Consider the following 19127-nt stretch of genomic DNA (forward strand, 5'->3'; position numbering starts at 1 on the left):
CATACTCGTAGAGGGACACTGGTGTAACGAGGTACCAATATTCAGATACACAGGCGTGGGTGTCATTCAAGCAGTCGCGAGACCATCCGTGGCCATCTGTGCAGGAAAGCTCTGGCAGCTGATCCTGATCCTCTCGCGCGGCACAAATTTACCCAGTAGTATTAGTTCCACTTCTCCGTCAAGGACAGCGGGATCCAAACAAGAGACCCGATTTCCCTCAGCGCCGAGCCAGTAGCGGAGAGGATATCCGGGGGAGCAAAGTCTCGTGGACCTGCGTTGTGCCCACGGGAAACCGAGTACGATGGTCGTCCTTTTAGCAGTCAGCAGGACGGAGTCTGGCAGAGACGGCCCAAAACGGGACATGGGTGTCATCGGTGTATATGTTTGTCGCTGTCTGCCTCTTCTACCATGCCCATTTGAAACACTTTCGCCCTCTCGATCGAAATTGTTGAGTTGCCTCAGAAATCCAAGGAGGGGCTGCTAGCTCTCTCGAGGCTCCACCACCGACATCATCGCATGTGAAAATTTCTGATAACGATAAGAAGGGAAAACAGGCACTTTCACATGCTTCTGCCGAAAACCCAGTTTCACAACAGCCGCACTCAACAAAAGATTGCGTTGCTGATCGCCACCCAGGAGAGTATGACATTGGAGTGATTTCATATCATTTCAACAGAAACTACCCGATTCTATGCATTTTCAGACGCGCAGACAACAAACTTCTATCAAGGAGAAATTCAGACGGGACGAAGGAGATCCACAGCAGCGGATGCTGGCGAGAAAGAAAATGGGCCTTGATTATCGCTTGCTCATGTGAGTTCATTCGGGTTGCTGGATTGTGGTGGCGTAGCTGGGAAAGATCCTCAGGGGACTTGGACTCGGCCAAGAGGGGCGATCGAATCTCGTGTAGTTGGCCGGTAGCGATCAGGGTATCAAATGCTTGTGCTGGTATCATTTGTACATGACTTGAGAGGTCGTGCTCTCAACAATCGGGGCGCGGAAACAGAGTGGACGGCGGGCAGTCGAGAAGCCATCCACTTATTTGCTGGTCTTTTCGTTGACGACTTCCTTGGCCTGGTCCTTCTTGGCCTGCAGGAATGAGCTGATCCATTTGAGGACATCGGAGCTCAGAATCAGGGACGTGGTGATGACTGCCTTGCCGCCCGCCACGTAGCCTTCTCCTCCGCACTTCTTGTACTCATCTTGGTATGTACCCAAGGCCCAGTCCTTGGTAGTGTTTGCCGTCTCGAGCGGCCAGTGGATGTAGCTCATAACCTTGTCCTGAATGTCCTTGGTCTCGGCCTTGACAATGGGCACCTGCTCATCAAATTTGGTGAGAAACTTGTCACCGAGCTCATCGGCCTTCGCGACGTAGGGTTTGGCGTAGGAGGCCGGGGTCTGGAAGTAGGGCAGGGTCGGCTTGACAAATTTCGTGTAGCCGGCGTTGGTCAGCTCGATCGATTTGACACCGTAGGGGTTCTCTTGGATGGTCTTGATCGAGTCTGAGACGAGAGGGTAGGATTGGATATGCTGGACAGAACAGGCGATTAGCTGTGTCCAAAACCCGGTCGCTCCGCCAGAACGCAGAGAGCGTCCACGAGCTCACTTACTGAGAGGAAGGCAGAATGCGGCATGTCGCCGTTGACGGTAGCTTCACCCATGGTATGCTGATGGATTTTGAGAGGGGCTGCAATTGATCAGTTATGCCCGTAGTGACACAAACGACAACGAAGGGTTTTGCAAGTGAAGGCAGCCAAGTAAGCAGCAGAAGACAAGGGGAAGGAGAGGCAGTCCAGGTACTCGGGTTTTCCCTTTTGTTGAGGAAGGCGGGCGTAGATCTGCGGTGCTCGGGGAATTTGCTGCAGGAACCCAAAGGCCAGCATACTTACCTAGAGTGTGGAACCAAGTGTAGGTTGATGCAGGTCAATGCAGCTCTGATAGTGACAGCTTTACAAAGGAGTCAGAAGTCAGAAGGACGGGAACTGAAAAGGTAGGGAGGTATGTAGGAGTGAGCGGGAATAATATGGTGCTGGTGCGTGTCTTTAGTAGGCGACTATATGACTATTGCCCTTTGCCCTGCTCCGCTCCCATATGGGTAGGCAATCTTGTTGAGCTGCTGCTGGCGCTTTGCTGGGGGCGGAGCTCCATTAGACCATTAGGCAATTAGACGGATGAAGAGCAACCCGATACAGAGGTGGCCAGGGAGATGATTTCATGGCCTCGATGCCCTCGGTTCAAGGTCGCGCATTGGTTGAGAGGCCCGACAAAGTGGACAGAAGCCTGGCGATGCTGGTTGCAACCCACGCCGCCCGCCGCCAAGAGTGACATGTGAAAGTTGCAGCTCTCGCGCCACTGCCACTGCGTCCCGACTTACCACGGCTCTACTCCTCGTAAGTTTCCATCCTCCCGCTGCTGGTGCTGGTGCTGGTGCCGCCGCAGCCTGCTATCCACTCATCGACTCCCCCGGACACCGGGGGCTGGATACTGACAAGCAAGATGAATCCTAGGGAATAGCAGTTGCGTGGAATGACACACGGCAACATCCCACACAACCCAACCACCGTGCCACCTTCGCTTCTCTCTCGCCTTTTTTCTGCTCCTCTTTCGTCTGTGCCAGGTTTGCTAACCTCCTCCCCGGCAGGCCATTGCTCGTGGAACCTCGTGGTCCTCGCCCCTCCGGCCAATCGCGATAATATTCAACTCCACCACATCCTTTGCGTTCTGCTTGTCTTCACACCACCTCCTTCGAGAATCCGAATCCGGTGCCTGGAACTGCCTCATGGTCTGCGGCAGTGACATCTCTCTCCTGACGCCTGAGACGCCATGTCGACCTTCTGACTTGTGCGACACATGCGCGGCTAGCTGGGACGTGAATGCTTGTTTCGTCGTTATCAGACAAAGCAGAAGGAGGTGGGATGATAATGCGCACCCTCGACAAGTAGCATTCTGCAGGCTACATCCTTGCTGCCGCTGATGCAACAAGGAGCAGCAGGCCTGTTGACCCCTCCGCACAGGCTTTGTCTGACCCATTGCATCAACCATCCTTTTTCCTGGGGTAAGCACCGTATTGAGGAGCAACCCTTGGAAGACGGGGGCATTGGAAAAGTTACACCCGACGTGACTTCCCGTTCTCGAGCCATAATCGATAGCACGTCGAGGGAGACAGCCCAAGCAAACGAAAATGACGCTTCCCATTGTCTGTCAGGGCATCGTCCACGGTGATGGAATCATGCCTGAGAGATTGCGACGTGCATGATTTCACATTTTGGATGTTTTCCTCGCATGTGAAAATGCGCGGGCGGTGGATTCGGCGGGCTCTAATAACGGCCTTGCATATGTGCCTAGCAATACCAAGCACGTTCATGTATGTGCGTATTCCCTCTGTACTTCGCCCAATCCTCGCGTCCACCCCAGACTCGCTCTAGATCGACCTGCATTTTGGAAACCCAACGGTGGAAGTGCCCTCCGTTGGCCAGTCGTCCGTCACCTCACCCCCAACCTCACGCCATTGTAGCATCTCAGGAAACACCAGTTTCCCATCCCATCCCGTCCCATGGGGCTCTATTCTTTCCCATTGCATACGCATAAAGTTTTGGACCTGGTCCTTCATGGCTAATGAGCTGCTGCGAGGACTGATCTGCCCGGCATCTTGCTTTCCCACGGGGAATGTTGGACCGCTGCTTTGCTCGACCCGAGACGAGACCAGCACTGGTCTCCACGACTACCTAGGTAGGTAGACACTCGGATGAGATGAGACGGAGTAGACACAGTGTTCCCATTTGTCATCCAAGGCAGCAGCAAATATCATTGTATCTGTGCGCAACAACCTCTAAAGAAGACCGTGTACTAGCTAGCTGTGCTACACCCGGCACTGTGAACTGTGGACACTTCCGTCCCATTGTCGGATGCATTGTAGATCCTGGATATACGTACTCCGTACAGATACCTACATCGCTACCCACCGACCAACCTATCTACCTACCAGCACTGAGGTCCCTAGTTTGTAGGTACATACTAGTATCAAATAGCGCGAGGGAGGAAGTCTACAAGCACCGGAACCAAAAGTGCCCCGAACGCGCTTCGCTACGCCCTTCACCCGCCCTCCTCGTCTTGTCATGCCTTTGTCATATCATGTCTGACCTGGCATTGTGCATCATCCATCATCTAAGATCCGTCCCCAAACCCCCCCATCACATCATGTCCACACCCACGTCCACGTCTCCCCTGGATGGTCTGCCCAGGCGGGTCGATCGCGAAATCAAAATCGAAAACAAAAAGGCTGCATCCTGTTGTTTAGATCACCCAGGGTAAAATGCCCCAAAGAAGACGCTGGACAGACGGAGAGAAAAACAGCACAGACATGTGGCTCCCCTTTCATGCGTCAAGGGAAACCCCCGTCGGATCGAGGGTGCGGATCGAGGAACGCTAGCATGTGCGTGTTGTTAACTAGTCATTGAGACACACAAGGAGAGAAAATGCCACATGTCAGAGCCTTCGACTGGCCCAGCCACCAGCCACCAGCCACTAGCCTATCCTCTCCTGTCCCTCTTGACATCCTACCTCCTTGGTGACTTCTTCAACCATGTGCCACTCTGACTGTGTACTGATACACGGCGACAGACTAATAGAGTGGGAGTCATCTACTACTCAACAATTCTTCCTGTCATGCGAAAGCTCATTATCTGGGTCAGTCTGATGTTCCACACGGAATGGCGTCTATCTCAATGTCTGATTTACAAGCTTTGCCGTGCCTGTTCCAATTCAATGGTTCCCGTCACCTGCCTCTTTCGATGCCAAAGCCGTGGTCCCTCATTGATCGTCCATTATCCCTGCGCACTCCTTCACGCAATGCAATGCTGTGTTACCATGCCCCAACGTGCAGACTCATACATCCATTGACGAGTCTCTAGCCAAGCGAGACATGCTTGGGACCGTCACATCTTTTGCCCTCTTCGCGAGAATGGCCGAGTCCATTCCTCTGTTCTTATCATTCACCTCATCCACCAGTCGCTTCTCAATGTGAAATTCATCCTCGTCGCGGGCGATATGCCATACCCTTTCCCTCGCAAAACCGCGTGATGACGTCCCAGGCCTCACTCCGGGATCGAGTCAAACCCCGCAGGAACTTTCCAGCCGTGGTTATGGCACGCACGGATGTATGCTGCCTTCGCTTCTCCAATCCCATAAGTAGAGCCGGGGTGACCGGCAAGCCTCGCAGGCCGCTCTGTATCAGAGATTACGAGCCGGACCTGAAGGAGGAGGTTCTCAACTGTAAGGCTGGCCGACCACCCGTTGTTCGTCAATACCTCCATGCACATTGCACCTCCTTCCGTGACGTTCCCGCCTCCACCTTGGTTGAACGGCAGAAAGCGAGGCTTGACCACTCGAATGAATGGGGGGCTGAAAGGGTACTGGCTCGTAAATCGCATCTCCACGACAATTGATGTCACTCCGGCATTTTTCATGTCTTTCGCCAGAGGGAGATGGTTCGGAAAGCTGTGCAGTTCCACAATCCATTGGTACATATTGTTGATCAAGCTGCGGTCGATATACCACCCCAGGGTGGCTGGCGGAGTCTTTTCCTGGGTTTTCAGCGCATCCTTCAGTAGCCGCATGAGTGCCTTGGTGGCGATCTGGTTAGCGTCCTGCGGTGCTTCCATAAACTTGATGTTCGTGACGTCCAATTTGCCAGGTACGAAGTCGGTAGCTGTCACCACTTCTGCGGGCCGCTTCTTGCGATTGACGCACAGATTTTTAGTCTTGGTATCGGATCCAAAAGGCTCAAGATCTTCACATGCCTGGTCACTCTCTTGCAGCGTCGCCAAATCATCCGCATCCGACACAACACTGTCTGCATCGTCCTCTTGCTGCTCGGCCGTCGCCAAGTCTGTTTTCGAAATCGTCTTTGTACGCTTCCCGCGAGGTGTCTCTACTGTGTCGATGGTCCTGCCTGGTCTTCTAGCCTTGGATATGGCGGCTATTGGGATCGTGATTGGCTCGTTCGTTTCGTTGTAAGCCAGTCGACTAGGGTCCTGCCGGTATGTTTGGCCTGCTACATTGTTACGAGTGGATTTATCCTCGGTCTTGACGAATAGGTATCGCGTCTGCACCCAGTCAACCTCGGGGACCACATAGTGTGGCACGATGGAGCTGAATTTGGCGGGGTCGTTGACGACTTCCTGCAAGGAAAGCACCTTTGCAATTTTGAGCTCAGAACCCTGCCAGTTGCCAGCACTAGGAACAAGCTCCTGGGTATACCCCAGGCTTGTAGACGCGTGAGGGCTCATATAGATGCCATGCCCGTATGCTCTGCCATTGATTACTTCATCGTATCGGAGGCCCTGTCGAATGATTGAATGCCAGTTGCCCATTCGACTTCCGTGCCATGCAAAAAGGGTAGCATACTGGGTTCCAGTGGCTCGCACCCGTTGCTTGACGCTGTCATTGAAACGCTTCTCTTTGTCTGGAGCTCCTTGAGCGAAGCGGAATTGGGTCCAAGTCTCCATTCCTCCAACACGGTCTTCTGGCTTTGTGCGAATTGAGGAGTCGTCCTTGCCGCCAATGTCGTCGACCTGCATGATGCAAGACCTATTGGATGTGACAATCCAATGGAGAAGATTCACAGTCGACTCGGAGATCTGATCAGACCATGCTTTCAAGCTAGGCTCTTGACTTTTGCCTTGACTCTCCAAGTAGCGACGCATCTTGATCACAGACGGAAGGGCATCCAGCAACGTCATGATCGCACCTTCTTGGTGTTCTTGATGGAGGCCATCAAAGCTCTTGTCGTACAAATAGCATTCCGCTGTGTTGGAGGCGTCGTCTTGATCAGACTTTTCGGTGAGACTGCTGGGGTTAGGCAAACGACCTGGAAACGGTACAGAGATAGTTGGATCGAGCCAAATTCGAGGCAGTTCCACACTCTTGACGCGGCAATGAGCTGCGGCGTCCTTCAGACTACAGAGCAGAACAATCCAATCGCCAGGTTTGACTTTCTTTATCGATGTGTTCTTTTCATCCTCTTCGACCACCAAGGACCTCGAGCCCATATTCCACGTGCATAAAAAGGACTTCTTGGGCATCAATGGTACGGCCGGTGTACCCGGTGTGGCTGCTTGCACCAATGTATACATTGGAGCAGTGGAACGCAGAATGGTGGGGCGCGGTATGACGGGTACTACCAAGTTCATCCCAATAGGAAACTCTTTGAGTCTGCCACTGGCGGCAGCCGCATAGCAAAAGCTGACCAGAAGGTCGACAACGTATGGCTGGGCCATGATTTCCCACTCCAGGCGAGGGCCGAAACCAAGCGAAATATATTGGTACAGGCAGAGAGGCTTCAAGCAGACGTACGGTTTCAAAGCCTCAAATCCTTCGTCGACTCGGCAATGGCACACAAGGCAGAATTCTGTGCATCGGACAAAATGCCTAAGGGTAAATTGCATAAGGATTAGTGGCAAAGAAGCCGTCGCGAGTCGGTTCTGGCGCATGTGGTCTGCGACAACTACCTGGGGAAGGTGGCTTGCACGGCCGTCATCACCGCAGTGATATGGTGTCATGTCGCCAACAGTCGAAAAGGAAGAAGCTGCTTGCATGTCGATGATTAATTTCTCCGCACCAAGCCAGCTGAGCCGGTACAGTTCCCGAGCTGAGATGATCTTGAAGACCCGTTCTTCGAGTAACTGGTTGATTGCGTTGCCGATGAATAGTGCTTCGAACGCATGATGGGTCGTTGATACAGTGTCAGCATCCTCCGCTGAGGGCCTATTGTCTGGCTTAGTGTATTGATAGAGAGCGAGGACTTCGCGTAGTGAAGGTTTGTAGTGGCCACAAAGGCCCACGCGCATCTCCATGGAGTCTGAGAGATCCTGTTCCATAACAACTCTGGCTGCGTCCACATAGCCTCGCGTGTATCTGATCAGCAACACGAAGTAATGCTTCCGCGGCACATTCCACGCCTGCAGAGCTTCGTCTGAGAGACCGAGTTTGGAAACTCGGATTGAAACGCATAGAATACCGGCAAATGCGATGTTTCCAAAGATTCCCACGCGGAAGCCTGAATGCTTGAGGGCTCTAAGATCTGCACGTATCTTTTCCATCTTCTCTTGGGAATCAGTTGACAAGTCCGCGAAGTCGGCGGTGGTGTTGGGGCTGCGCCCTGCATTGCCGGACTCAGAGGCAACTAGTCCAAAATATTCATTGTCAGAATCGCCTTCAAAAACAAAATCGAATTCGTCATCTTCCATCGAATGGTCGGCCACAATGGTTTCTTGGACACTGTCCTTTGTCATGGCCGTGGTCAATGACTCCGCAACTTCCGTCAACAAGTCGACGAAAGACTTGCCATGGGCATTTTCGTTGACTTTGTCCAATGTTTCTGCAACAATGGGGTTGATTAAGGTGTCCTTAGTGCACAGAACAAATGAGTTGCCATCTGGATATTCTCCTAGATCATTGGCAAGGGCTTCGATGTTGAATTGGTCAACGTTGTTGTTGGGATAAACGTAGGTGAAAGCAACGACACCATCTTTCGGGTTGCGGATGCTGTGGATGTTCTCAATTTTCAAGCGTTTGGCGTCGGCCAGGTGGCTCAGAAAGAGCTTCCGGCCCATTGTGGGCAGAGGAGGGGGGATTGGCAGCGGGAGAGTGCTGCGTTCGCCTAAACCTGAAGTCTGAGAAGGGAAGCGGCTTGGAGAGTCTTGGAGGGGTTAGACCTGAGGCTTCTGCAGCTGATAGATCTCATAAAGAGGGAAACAAGAGCTGCCTCAGCGTTTGGAAGGCCTCATCCCGGTGAGAGAGGCTCTTAGCTTGCGCAGAGGAAGGAGAAAAGGAGAGGGAAGCGTTTGGAGAGGATAGCAGAGGATTGAAGTACGAGTGAGAACGCAAAGATGAAGTACGAGTGAGTGAGAACGCAAAGAGTTGATGAATGCTGGGGGATGTGGCAGGCATGGAAGCAGTGAGGCAGCTGCGCCGTGCAGTTATTGTGGTCGCATGCACACAGCAAGCCAAAGTCAATTAAGGCAGAGCGTGGTGAACGCCAACCGCATTTTCTGGTGTGCAGCGCAAGCACAGAGAACCGCGTCAAGGTGAAAGAGCGCGCAAACATTGGGCCTTGCGTCAGTCTTAGTCTTCCACCGCTGCTCATGCTGCAGGTCCTGGTTCTCTCGGACTTGTTCAAGCTGGCAAGCATGGCAGCCATGTTCAACCGCTGTCCAGCCTGTTGGTAACCTGGGCCTGTGAATGGGCTTCTGTTCCCTTTGTTATCAGTCTCACCATCCAATGTGTCATCTGCATTTCTTCAAGACGACGAACAACGAATCTCACACCTACAAAGCTGCAACAACGCGTGAATGCTAAAGAGAAAGTTGGAAAGGCTGGTTCGGAACAAAAGTCTCGAGAGAAATGAATCGGCCACGCCAAGGGGCCGGACAACGGTATATAGTTGTTCCGAACCGACAGCAAGGGAGAGCGAAAAAGGGCATTGGCGAGGTTGGCTTCGTTTGCCAAGGAATATCCTTTGTCCACCTCCCGCAACATCCACTGTCCCCGGTCAGAGAAGATATTGTGCACAGCATGTCGTGACCATGGACGCTTGTGGAGGAATATTGAACGATCGGCCCAGAAGTCTATGGTGAACGAGGCACAGACGCATACTCGACTCGATACACATGTAGGCTCGACCTTGTTGAGGCTGGCCACGAGCGGAACTCCGAGATCGAGATGCCTTCCCGCATTGACACAGAAGAGCACAGCGGACAGAGTGACGATGGCAGTGGATCGTTGTTCGCGAAACTCCATCAACCTCGATTTGACCCTGTCGACTTTTTGAACGATTCTCTGCCCGGCCTGAATCTGTCATCTCAAACCCAGATCGCAAAACCCACACGGTCGACCCAAATTCAGAGTGCCTCTACCGAGTCACTTGCACTACTTACGTCGCTCAATACAATCAGCATCCGCGCCTCCTCAGAATTGACGTCTCTAACAGACGAAATCATCCGCAGTGGGAATCGGCTTGCCTATGAGGTAGAGGTGCTTCGCGGTGATGTGAATGGATTGCACGAACTGTTGACTGACCCGCTACGGGACGACATTGCCCATTTTGTCAAGAACGAGATTGCTAGCAATGAGCCGCCGATTTTGAATCCGGAGGCTGATGGTGACGACGCCTTGCAGAACGCGGGATCGGAATCTGAGCCTGACTTTATGACTCGACTTCGATTGCTAGGCAAGGTAAAAGCACGTCTCGAGTCTGTCATTACCATTTTCGGGGAAGCAATGAAATGGCCCATACCTCCTTCTGAGCTGTCCATGGCTTCATCTCTCATCTCAGTCTCTTCACCCGAGCTGGGAATACAAAGCACAGTTGAAGATGACAAGGCGCACGAGGCATTGAAAAGTATTCGGGCAGAGATCGACGATCTACTAGGGCCAGAGTCCGCCGGATATGCTGGTCTTGAGAACGCTTCTCAAAGAGTCGAAGAATACAGGCAGCTCGAAATTCTGTGGAAGGGCACGGGCGAGGAAAAGGCCAGAGTCAAATTCGTTGATTCATTGGTTAAAATGGTGGAAGACAGGAGGAAGACACTGGATGCACGAGAGAGGGCTCGAAATTCTAAGGGGGGGAGTTCGGCACGATCAAGCTCCGCCGTGGGCAGGAATCCGAAAAGCTCAAATGAAGGAAGTGGCGGTGCGGCTGGGCTGTTTCGGAATCTGCAGCGCTTGAAAGACGATCTTTATCTTGAATGAGCTCGGAAACCCTCAATCGCACCAATACCGACACATCTTCCGCAATGATATTGAATTGATTTCATTTGGGCCGTACTCTCGTCATCCACTGCAACTTCGCCGGCGCAGGTGTCAAGTCCTCCCCAACAAACATTCACTGCATTTGGCCGACCTCGAGACCGCCTGAAATAGGGTTTAGTTCATTGATGTTGCAATGATTCTCGCCTCCCGCAGACCGCATGTCTAAAGTCCCCATGCCATGCCGCTGCGTTTGACGGCAAAATACTGTCTCAGAGACATAATGCACAGCCTGACACTCAGAATCTCAAAGGAGTGAAGAACCATCTGTTCTTGCCGCTCAGGTATCTCTCCTCCAAGGCCTTTTTGACGTTCTTCTTTGCGTCTTCTCTTTGCGAAACCTCCTTGAATGTATCGTTCGAAATGACACTCTTTAGGCCTTCGAGTTCGAGTGTGTATCGTGTGGGCATGATGTGGTTGTAGTTGATCATTTTGATGAATGGCTTAACCTTTGATCGTTTCTCCATTCGCTTTTTGCCCATGCGGCGGGTGACTTTCGAAGGGTAACGCTCAATGCCTGCGACCAAGGCGTAGGAGAATGGGTGCTGCTTCGTGCCGGAGTCCACTGGCTGGATGATGACAACCTGTAAAGAGACTGTCAGGCCTCTTAATCTTTTTTCATGCGTTGAATCCGTTTCCTCTTGCCATACCTTCTTTCCGGCATACCGGCCTCGAGTGATGATGGCCACGCGGCCGACCTTGAGAACTATCTCATGTGTTAATATTGTCGCAAAGTACAGCGGTGAGTGGTTCTACTCACACTTCATCTTGAGGTCAGACTTTCGCGCTTGAAGACGTTGTTGAATGATTGGGAGAAGTTGAGGCTGCAAAATGCTGAAGTCACTTTGGCCGGTGCTGAATTGCGGGAATTGCTCGAAAATTGGTCTTGGCAGAGTAGGGTTTTCGAAGTCACGTGCTGTGGATTATGTCCAGCCATACGGCCAAGCCGAGGCGTAAATACGGGTCTGACAAAACGAAATCCCCCAGAGCTTGCACCAAGCAACGTGATAAGCAATACTAGACAGCATCGATTCCTTTCAAAGAATGATCTGTCGGAATAGTATTGTAAGATTGTAGTGAATCATGCAATTTTTACCGCAGCAATCTTCAAGTTGAAGCCTCGCTTTATCTAATACCTCGATGACCTCAACTTACTCATTCACAGAAAATCGTTTTGGTCAGACGATATAACGCTTCTCTCCAGTGCTCGCTTTCCCCTCGTACCTCCAGGGGCAGGTTGGCCGATTCGTCAATTAGCTTTGTTTACATCCCGATTTGTCTGGCCAATCACAGGAGCAGTGCTACCCGACGTCAACTTGTGCCAGCAGACCAGCGCCAAAGTTTCTTACTTTCACCGTTATACTAGCATTGTTGAGTTTTATGTGCTATTGTTCCTTGTTTGCTCCCTGAAGTCGTGCTGGCTCATGCTGGAGTAAGCAAAGTGCGTTATGAGTACTTGGGACTTTCAGTTTGATTGACAACATTCCTTGCAATAAATCTCCGCAGCGAGGCATTGACCATGTCGACCTACTCTGCCAGTTCGCGGGATGCTTCGCGGGACCGTGCTGAGTCTCGAATCGTCAAACATCAACATTCATTTTCAGAGTCCGGCAGGAGCTCAGTGCCGATGTGAGTCCTTGTTCTTGCGGGATCGCCTCAGTCAATACTGATTGCTGCACAGGTGGGATAGCTCAGATCCCGACAGAGCGCCTCCACCACTTCCGCTGAACCCTGGAGTTCCAGGAAGTCCTCTGACTAGATCTAACACATCGAAACGGATTGACGAAGCTGCCGCCCTGATTGCTGCCAGAGCACGAGAAAATGCACCCAGTGGCTATACCAGCAACCCTCCTCCGACGTCACCAGACAGGAATGTCATACGAGCGCAAAATAGGCGTATGCAGAACCTGCAGAGCCCCGGCATCAGCAGGCTGAGTGATTCACTGGAAAGACGATCACCGGACAAAGGCCTTCGCACGGCAAAGTTCGTGGATTTCGAGGACTTTCCCAGCAGCAAAACATCAGAGCGCAGTCCAACGAGACCAAGGTCAGAGACTCCAACACCAACTGAAAGGAACTCGGCAAGGTCAAAAGATACAGAGAATACACCGCCTCCATCGACCATGTTAGCCTTGCAGACAATTAGAAATCGGCAGGATGCCACGCCTCTTGGTGACATAACGAATGGGGCATCGCCTTCGGTCCCTACATCCTATTCCTTTGACGCCCTGTCGAATCAGATTCTGAGCCTGACATCAATTATCACAAGCGTTCAAAAAGAGATGTCGAGCCTGAATAAAAGAAGCAAAGATAACTACGGCGACCTCATGAGCCTCAAGGAGGCCACAACGGCGAGAGACGAAGACATCCGCAAAAGCCTCAGAGAGCTCATATCGGGTCTAGAAAGCAAGTTTACAAATCTTGACTCTCGGCTACTTGCTGCTCCTCCAGACGCCAGCAGATCAACTCCCAATCTAGGTTTGTACTTTGACGATAAGGCACATAATGGCTCTCCACGTCCCAAGAGTCTCGGGCTGCCACGCATTGGCAGTCCCTCTAGTTTCTCTGCCGCGCTCGACCGAGACTTGACCGCGTCGCCTTCCATCACATGTGTTGACGGTGCTGCAAGCATTGCTCTCCTCGAGAAAGTGCTCAGGGAGATGGCCACCCGCGAAGGACAAGACAAAATCATGAGCACTCTCGAAGCAGTAAAATCACAAGCTCTTGTTCGATCGCATCCAGATGCCCCTGTTTCAACTGCATTCGACCCTGCGATGATGTCGAAGTTGGAGGATATCCTCGTCTTCATGAAGGACATGAAGGAGGAATCTGGATCACGCGCGCTGGTGCGCTCAAGCGGCCATGATGGTAGCAAGGGCCCCTCAAACCTTGACCTTTATCTTGAAGGGGAATCAAAGGCGGCCAAAGCAAGATCGGGTGTGGAAGGGCGGATTCCGCTATCGGGCTCCGACTTGGCTATCGACGACATTGTTACAATGTTGAAGAGTGTCAAGCAATCATTGGCCCAAGGAGGCGGCCTCACAAATGAAGTCAAAGTCTTGGTTCGGGAACTACGGGGCGAAGTCTTGGGAATGGGACGTGAGATTGCAAAGAAATTGGAGCAAACGACATCGCCAACCAAAAATGCTGGTGCGGAAACACAAGCAGCCATGAGGGACGAGGTCGCCCTTATCGTGCAGCAAGGCCTTGCTGAGCTCAAAGAACACATCCACCACATTGTTCAAGAAGGTACAAGACTATCAGCAGAGCAAAATCGCCCAGCAGTCGATACGCAGGAAGTCGTGCGGGCAGTCCGTGATGTCCTCGCAGAACTACCTCAGCCTCGTGAACAGCCAATTCGAGATCCGGTTGCCGAACGAGAAGAATTACTCCTTGCTGTTAGAGAAGCCTGGGAGGACTGCAAACCAGAAATCGCCCTTGAACATTTCGGGCTGGAACGAGATGAGATCTTGGAGACGTTAAAGGAGGGTCTCAAGTCCTATCAACCACAACAACCTACTGCAAAAGATGCCGGGGCCAGTTATGAAGACGTGCTCGAGGCTGTCAGGAAAGGGCTTGCAGATTTCGACCTTCCACCCATCCCAGCGCCAGCTGGAATCACTCGGGACGATGTCCTTGCAGCTGTCTGTGAGGGCATCAAAGGTATCGAATGGCCAGACATGTCTGCGCCTCGGGGGATAGACATGGAGCTGACCAAAGATGACGTCTTCGAGGCTGTGCGAGAAGGACTAGAGCAACACGACACCGTCACAAGAGATCAAATAAGTGATGCGATCAAAGATGGCCTTTCTCAACACGATCGCGTCGCCAAAGAGGTCGAATTTAACCGCGAGGACCTATTTGACGCCATCAAATCCTGTCTGGAAGGCGAACAGAATCCCTTAGGAGGAATGGGAGAACGGGTCATCGAAGCTATGCATGAGTTCCTCGGCAGCATGAAGAATGAGTTCCAGCAATATTCAGCGGCCAGTGGCAAGGACACGGAACAGGTACTGGATGCTCTCAAGGATGGACTTGAAGACCTAAGAGCCGACATAGAAAGCTATGTTGACCGCGCTGCCGATGTCACTGGCAAAGATGAGATCATCGACACGGTCAAGGCTGGATTTGCTGCAATGCAAGCGGATCTCGACAAAGGGTTTGCAGCACGCGGAAATGGGGCGCCGAACACACCTGAACTGTTGGACGCAATGGAGAAGGAATTCGAACATCTTCGTGAGACCATCAGCAAAAACATGGCTAGGAACAATGCTCTCTCGGAGAAGGACGAGATCCTCGATGCTATTCGTGACATAGCTGACGACCGGCAATCGACCCTCAGCAGCAACAGTGAAGACATTGTGCGCCTGGTCAAGGAGGAATTGGAGCATATGCGCACGACTCTGGCCGGGACCCTCGTCAAAAATGGCTCTTCACTAGATCGTGAGGAAGTTCTCGACGCCGTCCGAGAAGGACTTGCCTCGTCTCGTCCGAAGATCGACGGGAACGAAAGTATTCTGTCCAATACTAGTGAGCTGCTTGACGCTTTTCAGGATGGAGTTGATGGTATTCGAGCCGACATCCAGAAATTGACCGATCGCCCGGTTGACCTCAGCGCAAGCTACGAAATCCTCGATGCGCTCAAAACGGGGATTGAGGATGTCCGAGCAGATATTTCGAGACTTCAAGAGAAACACACTGACGAATCCGACACCGCCACCGCCCGCGGACAGGAGATGGTGATACACGACCAGAGCCGCATCTCTACCGAAATCGAAGGTTTGAAGGTGATGATCACACAGCTGAGAATCAAAGTCGAAGCGCTAGACGGAATGGCTGGACCACCGCCTATGACGGATGCTCGAATACACAAAGACGACATGAATGAGCTCCAAGATGCCATCCAACAAGTCCAGGAGTCTATCGACCGATCCCATTCTACTGAGACTCGAATCCACAAAGATGATCTGGAGGGTTTGTATGCCGCCATCGACCATGTTACCAATGCTGTTAATCATGTTCGAGATGCACCTCAGCCAGAACTGATCATGCCAGAGAATGCTGCATCGAAAGAGGACACCGAAGCCATCGAAACACTCCTGAGAAACATCAAGGCTAGAATCGATGAGACCCTATCGCCGGAATCTGAGCCCCTGGCCAAATCGAGTCAGATCGATGCCTTGGAGTATGCCCTCAAGGAAATGAAGGTAGTGGTCGACGAAGCCAGCGAACGGGCTGCCGAACCAACCAACAGAGAAGATTTCACATTGATCGAGTTGATGTTGAAAGACGTTCAGAGCAGCATAGAAGAGGTCAGGTCCAAGGTAGAGGAACCCAAGACCGAACACGGTGGTCTCGAGAAGTCCGATCTGGAAGTAGTTGAATCACTGTGCCTGGACATCAAGACCCAGATTGAGAGTATCAAACCGCCCGATCTTGGCTCTCTCCCGTGCAAAGGCGATATCGCCGACGTGAAAAATGACCTCAAAGCATTTCGGGAGCAATTAGAGGCCGACAACGGTCTCACTGCGCAAGCATTTGAAGCCAGAAAGATTGAGCACGGAGGCTTGGCCACGAAAATCGACGACGTCAAAAATATCATCGGCGACCTCCGGGACGAACTCATCGGCAAGGTGGAAGGGAGCGCAGAGGGAATTGTGGAACTGAACAAAGTACTTGGAATGCACCATGACGATATGAGCAAATACGCCACTGCAGCAAGTATCGAGGAAATGTCCAGCATGATCAAAGACGAACTCGAACGGCATATGGACCATCACTCTACCATTAAAGCACAGATGGAAGAGCGAGATGCCACGCTGTTCACCAAGCACGAGGAGACGGGTGCGGAACTCAAATCTGTGCTTGAGGATAAATTCAGTGCGCTGATGACCAAGTACGATGACGCTCAGCTCGCCAGCGACGCCAAACTGAGTTCGCTAGAAGACCGAGACAGCGCACATCTGGAAGCCACCAACAGTACGAAAGCGGTTGTGGACGATCTCAAATCACTCATGGACACATTGGGGACAACAGTCGCAGAAACTTGTGAGCGCGTCTCGGAAGACTCGAAAATCGTTTTTGGTTCGATCGAAGAGACCAATTCGAAGGTGGACAACCTCCACACGGCCAATGCCTTCGAACATGGGGTGACTCGGGAAGAAATTGCGAAGACATTGGCCGCAGCAACAAGGCTTGAGGGCAGTCTGTCAGACCACCAACCGGCGGTACTATCTGCAATTCAGGAAGTCCTTGGAGTGGTGACCCAGCACTACGAGCATTCGCAACAGCAAACAGAGAGCTTTGCACGAGCAACGGAAGAGATCAAATCCGGCGTAGACTCCATTCCAGCAGCTATACCACCCTTATTGCCAGCACTGCCCGCTACAGAAATGATCAGGGACATACCTGCCCAAAAAGAATACGACGACAGTGAGCTGCACGATAAGTTGGACACTCTTCTCTCCCATGCCAACTCCACGAAGGACGTCAGCGAGTTACATGACAAGCTAGACACCTTGCTCTCCCAATCGACCTCGTCGACGGCAATTAGTGAGGTCCAGGACAAGCTGGACACCCTGCTATCCCATGCCGACTCGGCGAAGAACACCACTGAGTTGCATGACAAGCTAGATACACTTGTTTCGCATGCGAGCGTGGCGAAGGAGATGTTTGCAGCGCTGGAGGACCATCAGAAGGAGACGCGAGACTCCCTTGGTAACCTTCGGAAGCTTGACGAGATTCACGAACAAGTCATGTCTACCGCGGCCGAGATTGCAGGTATGGTGACCACCCAGGCGAGACTGATGGGGGAGCACCATGACTCCAAAGTTGCCGAGGCGACGGAGGCAGCGATCGCCCTGGAGAAGCGAACGGCTCAAAAGGAGAAGGTTGAGGCTGATATTGTTTCCCTGAACGAAGAGAAGAATTCTCTCTTGGAGTCGATGGCAACGTTGAGGCGAGAGCAAGAGCAGCTCATTGGACAGACAAAGAAATTGACTCGGGACGTGGCCAAGCTGGAGACGGCGCTGCAAATCCGACAAGACGAAATGCGCGAGATGAATGCCAGAGCAGAGATCCTTGAGCGTCGCATCCTTGAAGGACTTGTGAACCAAGCTCGAGCGGTCAAGACATCCTCCAGGACTATCAACAGATCTAGAATCAGCCCGGCCGAACGCGATGCGTCAATGAGTCTCAAGCGTGTCCCAAGCACCACTAGCACAGCAACAGCCAGAACTTCCATCAAAGGCGGGAAGTCGGCCATCGGCAGCGCCGTTGGTACAGCCTTGAAAAAGAGGACGCCACTCACTTCAAATTCCAAGGCGGCATCGACTCCAAGAACATCTACCGTTGATCGGCGCATTCTTAGCACCAGCCATGTCACTGGTAACCGTGGTCGAAACACGCCTGATATGGCTTTGATGCTCGCTCCTGTGCCTAAATCAACAGGGCTTGTCAGTCTCAAACGCAGCCAGTCTGTGAAGAGTAACCCTAGCAGTTACCTCAACGGTCGCAAAGCCAGCTGGAATGGTGCCCCAACGGAGTTGACGGACAAAGAGAACTTTGGCGATGACCACGATGAGAGTGATGATGACGACCACAGCGAAACAAGCACCGAGAGGAGGACCAGCTATGGTACGAGCGTCATGTACACCGACAGCATGACGTATGGCACAGGAAGCACGTTGAGTGGAGACAGTAGGCGGTCGGCAAGCTGTGGTAGCAGCATTGTCGGGACGGTCAATGGGCAGACGGACAGCATCGCCGAGGAGGATGAGGAACAAGAGACGGACGAGAATACCCACACGGCCATGGTCCTCCACAATGGCCAAGCTGCTGACGACCATCAAAACAATGCAATCCAACAGGGCTCGATGGCACTGACCACCATGGACGGATCACACAGTCCCATTCTCGAAGCAGAAACGATGTCTGATCTGCAGCCCCCACCAACCATTACCGAGGAAGGGATGAAGTACCACGGCAGTGACAGCGGACTAGGTACTGAGCCGTTGACAGCAGGCTCGGAAGGCCGTAATGACTACTTTCAGATGACGGCGTAGGATATGAGAAGTGAGAGAGAAAGGAAATGAGAGGCTGGCGTTCTGGAGTTTTTGCTGTCGAAGTGTTTCTTGGCTAGATAGTCCGATGCAGGATAGTGAGCGTTCAGCGAGTAGTGCAACACAGTGCCCGAGACGGGATGATGACGGATTAAGTATCGAGATACTCAATATGGACATTGATTGACCTGGTGTGCTCATGCATGGTTGCTGACATGTACATGGCTTGGTCTGATAGGCGCAGCCTCGTCGCCCGGGCTG

General features: G+C 52.3%; 5 protein-coding genes across 5 annotated transcripts; 2 read left to right on the plus strand and 3 right to left on the minus strand.

Moving 5' to 3' along the window:
* Positions 1-233: 233 nt before the first annotated feature.
* Positions 234-2319, minus strand: PV07_12029 (uncharacterized protein). The gene is made up of 3 exons (XM_016399515.1): positions 1890-2319; positions 1611-1687; positions 234-1530 (listed from the first exon to the last, which is right to left on the minus strand). Exons 2-3 carry the CDS (start codon positions 1659-1661, stop codon positions 1039-1041), a joined length of 543 nt encoding a protein of 180 aa, XP_016244077.1. The 5' UTR covers positions 1662-1687; positions 1890-2319; the 3' UTR covers positions 234-1038.
* Positions 2320-4893: 2574 nt separating this feature from the next.
* On the minus strand, positions 4894-8612 carry PV07_12030 (uncharacterized protein; the record flags this gene model as incomplete). The annotated part of the gene is made up of 1 exon (XM_016399516.1): positions 4894-8612. One exon carries the CDS (start codon positions 8610-8612, stop codon positions 5094-5096), a length of 3519 nt encoding a protein of 1172 aa, XP_016244078.1. The 3' UTR covers positions 4894-5093.
* Positions 8613-9530: 918 nt separating this feature from the next.
* On the plus strand, positions 9531-10985 carry PV07_12031 (uncharacterized protein). The gene has a single exon (XM_016399517.1). The coding sequence runs from the start codon at positions 9721-9723 to the stop codon at positions 10747-10749; it is 1029 nt and encodes a 342-aa protein (XP_016244079.1). The 5' UTR covers positions 9531-9720; the 3' UTR covers positions 10750-10985.
* Positions 10533-11661, minus strand: PV07_12032 (uncharacterized protein). The gene is made up of 3 exons (XM_016399518.1): positions 11567-11661; positions 11457-11512; positions 10533-11390 (listed from the first exon to the last, which is right to left on the minus strand). Exons 1-3 carry the CDS (start codon positions 11571-11573, stop codon positions 11046-11048), a joined length of 408 nt encoding a protein of 135 aa, XP_016244080.1. The 5' UTR covers positions 11574-11661; the 3' UTR covers positions 10533-11045.
* Positions 11662-12124: 463 nt separating this feature from the next.
* On the plus strand, positions 12125-19058 carry PV07_12033 (uncharacterized protein). Its single transcript, XM_016399519.1, has 2 exons — positions 12125-12435; positions 12488-19058. Exons 1-2 carry the CDS (start codon positions 12326-12328, stop codon positions 18867-18869), a joined length of 6492 nt encoding a protein of 2163 aa, XP_016244081.1. The 5' UTR covers positions 12125-12325; the 3' UTR covers positions 18870-19058.
* The last annotated feature ends 69 nt before the right edge of the window (positions 19059-19127 follow it).

The sequence above is a fragment of the Cladophialophora immunda genome (genome assembly GCF_000835495.1).
Source record: "Cladophialophora immunda strain CBS 83496 unplaced genomic scaffold supercont1.7, whole genome shotgun sequence".
In the NCBI taxonomy this organism is placed as follows: Eukaryota; Fungi; Ascomycota; class Eurotiomycetes; order Chaetothyriales; family Herpotrichiellaceae; genus Cladophialophora; species Cladophialophora immunda.